The sequence below is a fragment of the Herpailurus yagouaroundi genome, unplaced genomic scaffold (assembly GCF_014898765.1).
Source record: "Herpailurus yagouaroundi ecotype Mexico unplaced genomic scaffold, PumYag 182, whole genome shotgun sequence".
Classification (NCBI taxonomy): Eukaryota; Metazoa; Chordata; class Mammalia; order Carnivora; family Felidae; genus Herpailurus; species Herpailurus yagouaroundi.
The window spans coordinates 12,144,291-12,157,982 of record NW_024412413.1 but is presented as its reverse complement, the minus strand read 5'-3'; the positions used below and the strand labels follow the sequence as shown (position 1 = coordinate 12,157,982).

At 56.7% G+C, this 13,692-nt stretch overlaps 1 protein-coding gene across 1 annotated transcript; it reads right to left on the bottom strand.

The window, feature by feature from the left end:
• Positions 1 to 360: 360 nt before the first annotated feature.
• Positions 361 to 9,181, bottom strand: MB (myoglobin). Its single transcript, XM_040490956.1, has 3 exons — positions 9,000 to 9,181; positions 4,411 to 4,633; positions 361 to 879 (listed from the first exon to the last, which is right to left on the bottom strand). The coding sequence occupies exons 1-3, from the start codon at positions 9,092 to 9,094 to the stop codon at positions 733 to 735; spliced, it is 465 nt and encodes a 154-aa protein (XP_040346890.1). The 5' UTR covers positions 9,095 to 9,181; the 3' UTR covers positions 361 to 732.
• Between the last annotated feature and the right edge of the window lie 4,511 nt (positions 9,182 to 13,692).

Genomic DNA, 13,692 nt, shown 5'->3' with positions numbered 1-13,692 from the left:
CTGTCCCTGCCACTGAGGAGTGACCTAAGGAAGGCAGGTATCCGTTCCTCTCTCCTTCCTGCTCCCTCCTCTTCCTCCTTTACCCAGTTTCCCTCCTCTCCTTCCCCCCAGCCTCCTCCCCACGCACACAATCCCAGCCATTTCTTCCTTGGGGCCCTTTCACTTGCTCCAGGACTGGAAGATCACCAGGCAGAGACTGTCATGTTGCAGGGTCTTTTATTAAAACCAGGTGAGTTACTCCATTAGCTGAAAAGGCACACTTGGGCTCCAGAAACCCCCACCCCACCCCACCCCCCACTGCACGGCCACCTCCTTTGGGATGGGTGTGGCTGTCCCACTCTGCCCAGACCCGTTTCTCACGGCAGAGGGGCATCTGGTGGGGGTGATGGGTCAGAGAATCTGTATGTTTACGGCTTGAATTTGGGGTTAGAGGCGCGGGTGACGGGTTGGGTTTGGAGATTGGAGGAATTGGGTTGGAGTCGGGGAGAGAGGAGAGAGGCTGCGGGCGGCAGAGAGCAAAGGGCCACACTTCCGGTTCCCGGGGTGATGACCCCCACAAGGAGCCCCCAGGCAGATGAAGCCAGCCCGGACAGCCTCGCCCCCCTCCCCCACCCGCCTCTCAGAAACAAAGCAGACACTCAGAAGCAAACTCTACGCGGCTACAGGAGACCCAGCACCACCCTCCCCTGGGGCCCGGCGTCCCCGTGGGTGGGGGTGGGGTCGTGCAGGGGCTTAGCCCTGGAAACCCAGCTCCTTGTACTTGGCAGCAATGTCGTTCCGGAACAGCTCGAGAGCCTTTCTCATGGCCGCCTGGGCGTCAGTGCCGAAGTCGTGGGGATGTTTGCTCTGGAGAACCTGGATGATGGCCTCTGAGATGAACTGCAGCGGGATGGATGAGAGGGGTGCTGGTCATGGGGGCGGACAAGCCAGGAGCCAGGGGGCAATCAGGCTGAGTCCCACCTTGTCTTTATTTCAGGGCCATTTATTGAGCGCTTACTGTATACCAGGCATGCTTCCAAGTGGTCTCTGAGATGAATTCCTTTTATCCCTGCAACCCCGGGAGACAGGTATAAATGGGGGACCAGGCCCGTCCCAGTACAGACCCAAGGTTGTGCGGCCCAGTGGGTCGGCTCACCCACCACCCTCCTTGGCTAGTGTTCAGGATGTGGGTCCAGCTGCAGCCAGACAAGGGCCCGGGTGCCGCTTCCATAAGGAGGGGAATGCTCCCATTCCATGGTTTTGTCCAGGAGTTTGCAGTCAGAAAAGCTAGATAGAAAGAAACTATGTCCAGGGTGCCTAGGGGTGGGTCAGTTGGATAGGTGGCCGACTTCGGCTCAGGTCATGATCTCGCAGTTTGTGAATTCGAGCCCCACGTTGGGCTCTGTGCTGACAGCTCAGAGCTTGGAGCCTGCTTCAGATCCTATCTCTCTCTCTCTCTCTCTCTCTCTGCCCCTCCCCTGCTCACGCGCTGTCTCTCAAAGATGAATAAACGTTAAAAAAATGTTTTTTAAGGAAGAAACTATTTCCATCTGTGTATATTTATTTTTTGCATTTAATGGCTTCATAGGGTTATTGCTTTAAGCAGCCTATTGGGGGCGGAGCAGGGGTGCAGAGCATCCTATATTCTGTGCCAAGCACAGAGCTGGTGCTCAGAATTCTTGGCGGGCGGGAAGGAGGGAAGAAGAGGGAAGGATCTGGCCTATGGCTTGCCCCCAGGACCCACACTGTCTTCTGTCAGCCTCGCTGTCACCATCACGTTTGGTTGGGCACCCACGGTTTCCTTACCAGGAACACCTACAGCATGGCGGCTTTAGCGACTCAACGATCTCATGGGTGTAAAATGCTACTGTGCTCTTCTGACAGTGAATCAAGCTTTGATGTCAACCACAGCCCTGGCCGGCGCACCAAGTGGTGTCACTTTACAGAGGCCGCGACAGGAAAGTAGCCAGACTGAGGTCATGTAGCAAGAGGACTTTGCACGCCGGGGGTGGGGGTGGGGTGGGCAAACGGCCGCCAGAGCCAAGGACGGAGGCGGTGACTGTACCTCGTTTTCCCGTTTTCTCGGGGCGCCCTGAGTGCAAGTGACCACGGGCAGGTGGTGGGGGGCTCGGGCTGCCGTGGAGTAAGCCCCGCCCCTGGAAAATGTGAGATACCCAACCTCCCGGCTCAGCTCTGCCATGACCCTTATGTGTGACTTCACCACACAACAGGGGCTCCGATGCCCCCATCGGGTCCCCTCACTCAGCCTTTCCTGAGCCTGTGGCAGAGTCACTAATATCTAGAAAAGCGTGCGCTGGGGCAGCTGGACAACAGAGGAAAGTTGCCCTTCGCTACCCAGCAGCCTCTGTGGCCCCCTCACTCACAGGTGGGAAGCAGCAGCTTTTATGAAGAGCATGGAAGGGGAGGAACAGACACGAGCCCTGCCTTCGATCTTGCGGGTATCGACGCAGTAAACTAAGCTCGTTTTCAGCAGACCTGGTTTCCAGTCCCCCAGCTTCCAGTGCTACCTTCTCTTTCTGAGCCTTGTTCCTTTGTCCCCCTGGAGGGGATACGTCTTTCTGGTTGTGTTGGGAGCCACTGGGGTTCAGAGATGCGAGAGCCAGGGTCTGCCCTCGGGCAGCTCATGTCCCAGCCAGGAGACAGCTGGGTAAAGAGATCAGTTACAGTACAGCCGGGCAGGCGCCGTGACAGAGAATGACGATACAGCGACTTCGCGGGGGGGCCGGGGGGGGGGGCAAGGGCACCGGTGGACAGAGCAGCTGACAGCTGGACGCGTGCGGAGGAGGTGGCTTCTAAGCTGGGCCCTGGAGGATGGACAGGGATTTGCTGACAAGAGAAGATGGGGAGGGCAGGGGCCGCAGCAGGCACGGAATCTCAAAGGCAGGACAGGCTCCTTGTGTCTGTGATGCTGAGTGGGATGGGCGGGCAAGGTTGTCTACGTGTGATTTGCGGGGGCAGCTGGGGCGCAGGGAGGTGAGGCTGAGAGGCTGACGAGGGGCGTGGCAGTGGCGGATGGGAGATATTGTACCGCAAGGGTTAAGGGCTTGAGTTCCGGAGTACCGTTGACCAGACTGTACCTACTGGCTTATTAGCTGTGTGACCTTGGGCAAGCTACCTAATCTCTCTGAGCCTTCAGTTTCCAAATCTGTAAAGTGAGTATGCGAAGGGTACCTGCCTGGCACAGAGTCTGCTAATTGCCTGCCCAATGTCCATTTTCTCCTTCTTCCTTGGTAACAGAACACTGGTTGTATTTGCAGTGGCAACAGACCACATTTCCCAGCTTTCCATGCAGATGGGTGTGGTCTTGTAACTAACTTCTGGCCAATGAGATGCAAAGGAAACTGTTGGGTGGGATTTCTGCGACTCCTTAAAAGAGAGCTTTCCTCTCTTCTTCCTGCTTCCTGTTGGGAACGTGGACCAGATGGCTGGAGCTCTAGCAGCCATCTTGGACCATGAGTCAACTTTGAGGACTCATGCCAACATTGGCATGAAAGAGGCTGCATTCTCGGTGACCGTGGGTTCCCCACACCAGCTCTGGACTCCCTAGCTCTGAACTTCCTTTGCGTCAGAGAAGAAGAGGACACTGAATGCCTTCAATCTCAGGGAGATTTCGAGAATTCCACGCAGTGATCCAGGCGAATGCCCATCCTAACTGGTAGCTATCACCACTACCTTCATCCTCATCGCTGCATCAGCCTGCCTGCTGCTCCCATCCTGAGGGATTGCACCTATCCCGAAGGCCCTTTATCCCCCAGATCTCAATGCTCACCTCTTGCCACACCCCTCCTCCCACTGGTTATAAAGGCAGTTCAGGCTCTCCCCTGCCCACCCAACTCCTCAGCCCCTCACAGGAGGTTCAAACCAACTTCTCTTGCCTGGGACACCCGAGGCCTCTCCTTCTTCATCTGTAAAGATGCTGGAAACCAGTATCACCAGACTGTTGGCCACCCCCAGCCCAGGATCGAGCCCCCGCTCCTATACTCCTGCCTCACGACTCCTGCCCACATCAGGCTCCAGATGGCACAGGGGTTAGGCGCCGAGGGCCTGGGGGGAGTAGAGCCCTAGTTTGAATCCTGTGGGCAGCTATTGCCTTCCCTGTGCCTCAGTTTTCTCATCTGCCCAGTGGGTGTGATAATGGTACCTCCCCGTGGTGGGGGGAGTGCAAGTGGTGCCCCCAATATCCAATCTCCCTTACTTCCCCGGACGACATACCGATCTGGGGGAGAAATGGGTTTCCTCTCAGTGACCGCAGGGGTGACAGCTCGTTTTACAGATGAGGAAACTGGGGCTCAAAGAGGAATGGCGTGGGTCACCCACAAGTCAGTGGCCGAGCTGGGACTCGAACCCCAAATCCCAGCCCTTCGAGGCCTCCCCTTCCGCCCTCCCACCCGCCCCTGCCCTGCCTCCCACCTCCAGGTACTTGACGGGGATCTTGTGCTTGGTGGCATGTGACTGGGCCAGGGGCTTCAGCTCCGCCTCGTGCTGGCCCTTCTTCTTGAGGATGCCCCCCAGGGCGGTGAGCACCGTGTTGCCATGCTTCTTCAAGTCCTCGGAGCCCTTCATTTCATCCTCTGTCTTCAGGTGCTTGAACTTTTCGAACTTCTCCAGGGTCTCCGGGTGGCCCTTGAAGAGGCTGCGGGCACAAGGGGGGGCTGGAGTCAGACACAGGGGCTGGAGGTGGTGAGACACACGAGTTCCAGTCCCGGCTCCGCTATTTCCCAGCTGCGTGACGTCGGGCCATTCGCTTTACCTCTCTCTGTGCTTTTGCTTCCTCATGCAAGCGTAGGGGCTAACCGGTGCCTACCTAGAGCAGCGCTGTGGGGGCTCGGTGGGCTGTGCAAAGGCTTGCCTTGCTTATTTCGGGTCAGTAGCATCTGCCCCTTCATTGCTACTCGAGAGGTAGGAAGGAAAGATGTGCCTGCCTCGCTCCCTGGCTCCACCCGATTTTCTCTGAGTCGCCTGGAGAGTGGGTGATTAAATCGCATCACGGGTACGAGGCAGAAGGCCCAAGTGGAAGCGGGTCTGCGTGACTCAAGACGTCGACCGCGCAGGGGACCGTCTCTGCAAGCTTCCTGCCTACGGATCATCCTTTGGCTGCTTAAATACTTGCAGCTACAGGAGACTCACTACGTCCTGTGTTAGCTCTCAGGCTCAGGAAGTCCTTGCTTATTTTGCTCAGACGCCCTGTACCTCCCAGGCCCCTCAGATGGTGAGGCCCGGGGAGGGAGCCACCTGCCAAAGACCAGGTCTCCGCTCCTGCCAGGGAGCCGGGGAGCTTAGCTGCAGAGGGACTCTGCCCTGAGCCACACCTGTAGCCCTGGAGCTCGGTCTTTTCTCTTCTGGAAAGTTGGGTGTCGGTTAAAGGGAGTCATACCTGCCGCCTTGGTGGGAGGTGGCTGTCCCCGTTCTACTGTGGGCCAATGGAGCACAGAGGCAAGTGACATGAGTCGGTGGCAAAGCCCGAACCAGAGATCGGATGGTTCTATAAGTCATGCGCCCTCTCTCTCTCTCTCTCTCCCTGTCATACCCTGAAATGTTTGCAGGAGTGGCCCTGTCTCCCCAGCCTTCCCCTCCTGCTGTCTAATGGCTTTGGGTCCCTGCAAGGTTCCTCTTTTTGTGGCTTCCTGGCTCAGCCACTCACTTCGTCAGCCCTGCGGTGGACACACTCCGGTGCATGAAAGCATCTCACAGCACACACCCATACTCACGTGCATGCACACACGTGTGCACCAAGTAGCACAAACAGGGAGCACACCCTTCTCCCGGGAGCTCATCCCTCCTGCAGCCCCCAGAACACCCAGGGCGATCCACAGCCATGCCCCACGTCCCCATCTCACCCCCCGTCCTGGCCCGGCCAAGCCTGTGTGTGGCCGGGACAGCTCATCCCTGGCACTTTTCACCCAAGGGTCCTATTATTATCTGGTGACAATGATCCTTGAACTCCTGCCTGGCAGAGGTGAGACCTAGCACCCACAGGTGAAGGTCGGAGGTCGGGACGCTGGAGGGAGCCTATCTGGGGCAGAAGAGGGCCAAGGACCTGGTACCCAAGGCAACCAGGGATCTCCGATATTTGGGGAGCCCCCAAGGTGTCTGGGAGAAAGAACGCGGGGATGAGAATTACGAAAGCTGAGCTCTGGTCCCAGGTCCACCTCCAACGTGCTGTGTGACATTGAAAAAGTCACTCAGCTTCTCTGGGTCCTGGTTCAGCCATCCATAAACCAGAAGGGTTGGTCTGGCTGATATTTCAGCCTCCAGCTGTAAGGCTGGACCCCCGCCTCACCTTCCACTCTGTGCCAGCCAGCCCGCGAGCGAGCCCAGATTTACCTTCAACGGTGCAGGAAAACCAGGCCGATGAGTGCCCACCAGATCATTCTGGCATCACTCAGCTGCTTCCCTCCCTTGGCCCAAAGTCCTGCAGCTGGGAGCCGCAGGCAGCCACAGAAGGCCATACCTGGATTTGCCTAAGGGCAGCACCCCGGGAAATGGACAGACTTTCCCTCCTGTTTCGGGAGCCCTCACTTGCCTTGCGTCTTCAGCTTCAGTCCTACGTCCACCTGCTTCGCTTTTCGCAGGCCTGCAGGCAAGTCAGCGAGGAAGGAGGCCACCTCCCAGCTGTCCTCTGAACGGAGGCCCAATCGGACACCCACACGGGAGATGGAGACTCCGACCTGCGGAATGCCTTCCCTGCTCTAGGCAGAAGGACCGGGCTGGGCAGGGCAACCCCGCTCTGATGTGCCAAGAGCAGAGCGCTCCAGAGCAGCCGTGCTGGGTGCAAGCCGCCTGGATGTGAGTTCCCGCTGTGCGACTTGGGGCAAGTTACTTAACCTCTCTGTTAAGGGTGGCGATCCTAATATCTACCTCATCGGGTGCTTGGGAGGCTGAGGTAATATACAGGAAGCGGCGAGCCCGGGGGCCGGGGGTATCCTTCCCGACTTGCAGCAAAGCCCTCAGTGTTTTGTTAACAGGCTCCGCTGAACAGAATATGCCGTCTTTTACAAGAGGAGTAGGAGAAGTGACCTTGCCAAGGTCAGCAAGAAAGCCCAGGCTCAGCCTCTGGAACAGAATCAAGTGGCCAGCTCCCGCAGAGGCAGGTGCAGCTCTGGGGGTTAGCACCCCCTCCCTTCCGTCTACACGCAGGGAGGCCCTCCTCCCCGGACCCCGCACAGTAAGAGGGCAGAACCCGTTGGCATGGTCTCTGCGTGTCCCACAGCCTAAGACGTGACGGGGCATTGGGCTTTCTGGGACCTTTCAGGGGCCAGGAGTCTCAGGCATCACATCCCATCCCCGGCCCCTGGCCCTTGGTAGGTGTCCCTGATCCACTCTGGAGAGGGAGGGAAGGTTTCCCCTGATGACACAATACCCCAAGTCTCCTTCAAGTCGCTGCCTTGGGGGCTAATGGCCCCCAGATCACCTTGGAGAGACTTGTGCTTTGCAAACTGGTCTCCAGCCCCAACTACCCTGCCTCCTCTCCAAAAGCGAGGGAGGAGCATGGGCTCAGGGAGTGCCAGGGCATGAGAGCAGAGAGGGACCTCAGAGACCCTGGCAGACAATCGCTTCGTTCAACCGATAGGCAAGCAGGAGGAGTGAGTCACTCAGAGAGGAGGAGTGACTCATCCAAGGTCACACAGCACAGGTGCCTAAGGAGCTGATGTCAACTTGGGGGAAACTTTTGTCCTATCCCACAGGACCTGTTGCAGCCCCAGCGGCCTGCTGGCAGGGACAGGAGGAGAAAGACACAGGGAACACCCCCCATGATGCCAGTCGGAGTAAACAGAGAACATGACCACCCTTCCCCAAGTGTTTCTAGCGTGGACGACTCAGGGCTCAGACTTCGGATCACGGATCCAGACATGGGAGCCGGATAGAAGTGCAGCCCAAGGAGACCAAAAAGGCATCTGAGTGGGAGAGGGAAACCTGGCTCGTGACGAAGGAGAAACTCGTCTGTAAATGAAGGCGTGAAGGACAATCCATTCACTCGTGGCCACCCCCGGGCCACTTTCTCCCAGGTGCAGAAATGCGGGTTTATACCCCGTCAGATATTTGACTTGCGCTGGCCCAGAGCGTGAGAGAAGGCACCTGGAGAAGAGGGGTCTCACACCGTCTGGGGTGGAAGGCAATGAGAAAATAAAATTCTGTTTACAAGCCACACACCATCCTTTATTTACAACGCTTGGAATTTTGTTTTCTTTTGTTTGCTCAGGAACCCCTGCAGTCAAGATGTGCTTGGAGACCACACTATTCAGAGCTCTCAAATTCAAGACTTCCTCAACATCCAAAGTCCCTAATGGGCCTCCGTCTTCTATTTTCTAATTATAATACTTCGCAGGTCCTTAAGCTAGCTCCATCCGTAACAATTACTAACATCTTCTAGAACCTGCCATGTTCCAGGAACAGCACCAGGCCCCTTACGTGCATTATCTTATTTAACTCTCACTTCTACTTTAAAGGGTAGCACGGAACACCCCCGCCCATTGTATAGGAGAGGACACTGAGCCTCAGAGAGGTTGTGTGCCTTCCCAAAGGTCACACAGCGGTTCGGAAGCCGGGCCAGCTCTAGAGCCTGTGGGTCTTTATCTTGAAGGCCATGTCTCAGTCTTGACAGTTTATAGACCTTTACGGATTTGTGGCGCGGGGAGGTCCTGCCCCTCTCAGGTCCTGTTTGTCCTCGTCCATTTAGTGAAGCGTCTGGACGGGATCTCTCAGGGCCCTTGTTAACTATGACTGCCTGCGATTCTAGGATCCCTCTTGGTGGGCGCTAGGCATCCAGGGTTTGATCACCAGGCTTCTCCCACTGCTGGCACAGGCCCGGGATGGATCTCTTTTCCTTTCTGGACACCAGTCCCTGACACTTACAAGCAAAGGAAAACCAAGTGAAGGTGTTAACAAAGTCGACCGACACAGCCAACTGGTCAACCCTGGGCAACGATTCTGCCTTGCAGGCACGCACCCTTGATCTTTGGGGACTGGGTGACAGAGGCAATGGGGTCTCTTCCTTTTACCTGATGAGGACCTCCTGCCCGTGGCCCGCGAGGTCGGTCTCCACCTTCCCCCAGACGTTCAGCACCAGCTGCCACTCTCCGTCGCTGAGCCCCATGGCGCAGTCTGAGGAAGACAGAAAGAGGGAGTCCGGGCCGACTCGGTGTCCTGGCTCTGACAGCCGGGGTTTGAGACCGCCCGGCCCCAAAGGGATTTTATACCTTCCCTGAAGCTCGACACAGATCACTTGACGGCTCGTTCACTCTCCCCTCCTCTCCCTCCTCCCTCCTTTTCATGAGGGGGTCTAATCTTTTCCTTTCTGTAGCTCTCACATGGGAGCTATTTTGGGGCAGGTGCCATTGTGGGGAGGTAGGACAGCTCAGGCCACAGGGGCGCGGGGGTGTTTGTGTATGTGGCAAGAGCAGGGGAGGAGGCTGGGCCGCTGTGTGGAGTCTCAGAGGCCAGCAGAAAGGGCACCACCAAGGCCGACGCCAGCAGCCTGAAACTCAACTCTCCCCGTTGTCAACCATCCCAAGGAAACTGTCATGTTTCCAAGCTCGGGCAGCGGCTCCTGGGCTGGCCCTGGGACTGTCCTGGTCCTTAGCAGTCTCCTTGTCCACAGTCTGCCCATGTTGCCGGAGAGCCCCTACTCAGCCAGAAGCGGGGGGGGGGGGGGGGGGGGGGGGTGCGAGGGGGGAGGGAGCAGAGGTGGCTCCTACTTATAGCTGGGCGTCTATCCACAGGCTCTTGGAGTCTGGGTTTTTCTACCCCACCCAGAAAACTGGCTTCGTGGCCCTCGTGGCCTTTGCTCAAGTATTTCCTTCTGAGAAGCTTTGCTTGGCACACCCCCTCCAGGCCCCATTAATGTCCTCCTCCTTCCATTTATTTGGGTGGGCGCCCCTGTTGTACGGCTCCCTTCATTGTGCTGTATTTCTTTCCATGGTGGCTCCGCCACGAGTGTGTCAGAGCAGCCGATACGTGTAGGGACATGCCGGGCCCTCCTCCGAGCACTTCACATTTGGTAACTTGTTTAATCCCCTGACAGCCGTATCTCTAGGACAGACATGGCATCGTCCTCGTTTATTCAGGGGGGGAAGTTAGGGAAAACTGTCATGGTCACATAGCTGATGGTAGAGCTGGGATTTGAACCCAGAAAGTCAGGCTCTTGGGTTCATGCCCCCGAATACCTTACTCACTTATGTTTTATTGACTTCTGTATCTCTTGGACCTCACACAGTGCCCTGTGCCAAATCGTAGCTGAACAAGTATTTGTTGAATAAATAGATGGTCTTGCAAGGGAGCCAAGGGAGGATGGTTGGCCTTCTTTGTATTTACCCATCATCCATCCATCCATCATCTAGCCACCCACCCATCCATGCATCTCTCCATCGTCTACGTATGGGTTCATCCATCCGCCCGCCCACCCACCCTCTCCCCCATCCATCATCTGCCCATCCATCCATAATCCATCCATTCATCCATCCCTCACATAGTGGCAGACTACCTCTGGTGTGATGGAAACTGTGCCACATGCTCAGGACAACAAAACTAAATAAACACATCCCTGTGTTCAAGAAACTCACAGTCCCTTGGGGAGATATAAGGAGTAAGCTTCCAGTACCGTTGTTTTAGTGCTATGATCAACGTACCAGGCCCTTCCTTCCATCTACACAGGACTTTACAGTTCACAAAGCACCTCCTTGGGCAGCATGACATCTGATTTTCACAGTGGCCCCGCAAGGTAACGAGCATCACCCCATTTTATAGCTGTGGACGGTGAGGTTCCAAAAGAATAATCAAGTGCCCTGGCTGTCCTGGGTCTGTAATAGACACGTCCGTCATGACGACCCCACATAGACAGCTCTTTCTAAAAGCGACTGCTCTGTCCCAGTCCCTACATGACCATGTAGGGCCATGTGCTTCCCCCCCGACCCCACGGCCAATCACAGCCGACTGGACCGGGACTGGCACCCAACCCGAGGCAGCCGATGGCAGGGCTCTATCCAACAGCTTCCATCTGCTAGCTACCTGAATCAGATCCCCTGTCCGAAATACGAGCAGGGACGTTTGGCAAGAATTGTCTAGGCGGTAGGAAATGCGGTGTCGAAGAGAGTCAGTTTCATGGCCAGCACAGAGTAGGAACCCCAAGGTGGGGGCTCTTGAGTGTCACCTAGGGCCCAGAATTCATTCCGTTCCGATCTCCGTCAAGCCCGGCCCAATTACTGTGTGAGGGTCACCGCGAACTGCCACTTCCTGTCTGACCCTTCGCGGATCCTGTCAATGAACCCTGTTGACTCCTTTATCGAACCAATCAGCTGGTTCCTAAGCAGAGGCGCCTCTCTCCCTGACACGGTGCCCCAGGAGTCACACGGGAAGCTCCTGTTATCCCAGACCTCTGGGAGCCCAGCCACCTTTCACGGCGGAAGATGTGGTGGCAAAATAAGTAGCTAGAAATGTCACGGGGATTGGGGGGAGAGCTATCATTCATGCATTCATTCGTTCGTTCGTTCGTTTGTTCATTCTCCTATTTGCTCAACAGCCTAGTACTAAGGGCTTACTCTGTGCCGGACCCACGACAGAGGAAAGGCAATTCTGAGAGAATCTGCCAAGGGCTCAGACCCCCAGCAGCTTCGGCCCCTGCTGCCGGTCACTCGCTGGAGGCTGAGGCCAGCGAGGTGGCAGGGCAGGGCGGGGCGGCTTGGTACCCCGCCTGGCTGGAAGGGAGCAAGGACCTGGCAAGGTTCCGCACCGGCCGTCCAGGGGCTGGTGAACAGCAGGGCGGGACCCAAATCTGAAGCCTCGGGTCCACCAACTCCAGCCCCTGCACTTGTCTGGGGACAGCCCGAGCATTTAAAAGCTCATCAAATCATTACCGATGCTCAAGTGTTTAATACTTAGCCATCATCCCTTGGCAGGCACCCCCATTAACTGGCGTGCTCATGGAAACCTGTGGCTTTGAAGTCGATGGACCTTTTAAGTTTTACCATTTAAGCTAATAGGAAGGGGCCGACATCTGTTTGTACTTCTACATCTCTACAACAGAGCAGGCATTACCTAACAGTAGCTATGGCTACCTAGAGGCACCAGCTCTGTTTGGGGGCTATAATTATCCCGGTGACAGCCTTCCAGTGGCCGGGGCAAGGAAGCTGGAGGTGCACGAAATAGGAAAACCAGGCCGCCTTTGCGGGCACAAGCCTCCTAGAGCCTTACACTCGCGTGTCATACACGGACACGCACACCCACACGCGCCCACACACCGAGGTGGGTTAGTTCGATCCCTCCACGCTGGACCCGCCCCCATCCTCTTTCCTGTCCTCTCATGTCACAGAAGCCTTTGGATGCAACACTCCCGAGACATGTAGGATCATTCTCAAGTCTTCAACTTCTAGAGTCTGGAGATCCCAGAGGGAAACTCTGGGGCTCCAAAGTCTTCGGGTTTGGCCGCTCTGGAAATTTGGGCTTGAGAGGTCCAGGGTCATAGAAAGGCAGAGGTAGACAAGTGTAGATGCGTATAGGGCCATCGTGTCTGGAGGCTAACAGAAGACTTTGACAGCATCTTGTCCAAGTTCCCACTAAAGGTGGGGAATTCTCCCAGCGGATCATCCTCTAGCATCTGTTTGAATACTCCTAGGAGCAGCGAGCTCCTTACCTAAGACTTGCAAGAGTCTCCTTTATGATGACCCAAAATATGCCTTCTTGTCACGCTCGCTCCCTTGGGCACACTCTGCTGACTCTTTGGGGATAGAGAGGACCAGTAGAGTCTACTGAGAGGAGAGTGAGGCTGCATGCTCACTGAAGACTTTTCTTGTCCCTACTTGGACAAGGACTTGACCCGAGCACCGCCCCCCACCCCCCAACACACACACACACACACACACACACACACACACACGGTAAGCCAGGAGCCAGTCTGGTGGAAAAAGACTGGTTTTGCGATCTTCAAGTCGGCAACTCCTGCCGAGCATATACACAAGGAGAATTCTCTCGCAAGGGGCTTCCAGCATCCTGTCCCGGCCCCCCCCCCCCCCAGGCTTGAGTCCCCAGGCGGCTGTGCAAAGAGCGGCTCTCTTCCAGGACCTGGGAGTTTGCCAGCGCTTGGGCAGCTAACAACTCCCCGAGCAAATCTGGGGGATTCCACTTTAAGACTTCATCAAGGGGGTGACTTTGGCCCCAAAGAGCCAGGGGTCCCTTCAACCTTGACCACCTCCCTTTCTCCTCCTAGGAGCCTCTCCTTTGGAAACCAGCCTGGCCAGTGCCTCCCGCCCGCCCAGCCTAGTTTGCTGCTTCCTGCCAGAGTCTGTGGTCCTGGTCCAGCGCCAGGCCCGACTCAGAGCAGACTCGACGGGGCGGCGGGACCCCCAAGCTTGCCCCAGACCCCACTCCGCCCAGCCTCCTGGCAGCCATAGAACTGACCACGTCTCCCCTTCTCCCCAGCTGTCCCCCAGGAGCCTGCAGCCAAGCGGTGGGCTGGGGGTGGGGAGAGGTGTCTTATAGCAGCTGGGGAGAGGCACAGGGAACTAAAAATACAGTTGACATGGCAAGGCTCCTCCCCTCCCTGGAGGCCCAGAGGGGCTTTATTGGAAGAGGGCTGGCAGGGACACAAGGATCCCCAAATCCCAATAACAGGTGTGGCCTGAGGACACCAGCCGTCCTTCCCCACCTCTCCGCTACTCAACCTTCCACCTTCCACCTGTCACCGGGTGCGGCGCGGCCCAT

Coding starts and splice junctions, on each gene's coding strand:
- MB (XM_040490956.1), bottom strand. CDS start 9,094: ATGGGGCTCAGCGACGGAGAGTGGCAGCTGGTGCTGAACGTCTGGGGG. Junction 4,634..8,999: donor GGGCAGGAGGTCCTCATCAG/GTAAAAGGAAGA, acceptor TTGTGCCCGCAG/CCTCTTCAAGGGCCACCCGG. Junction 880..4,410: donor TCCCCGTCAAGTACCTGGAG/GTGGGAGGCAGG, acceptor ATCCCGCTGCAG/TTCATCTCAGAGGCCATCAT.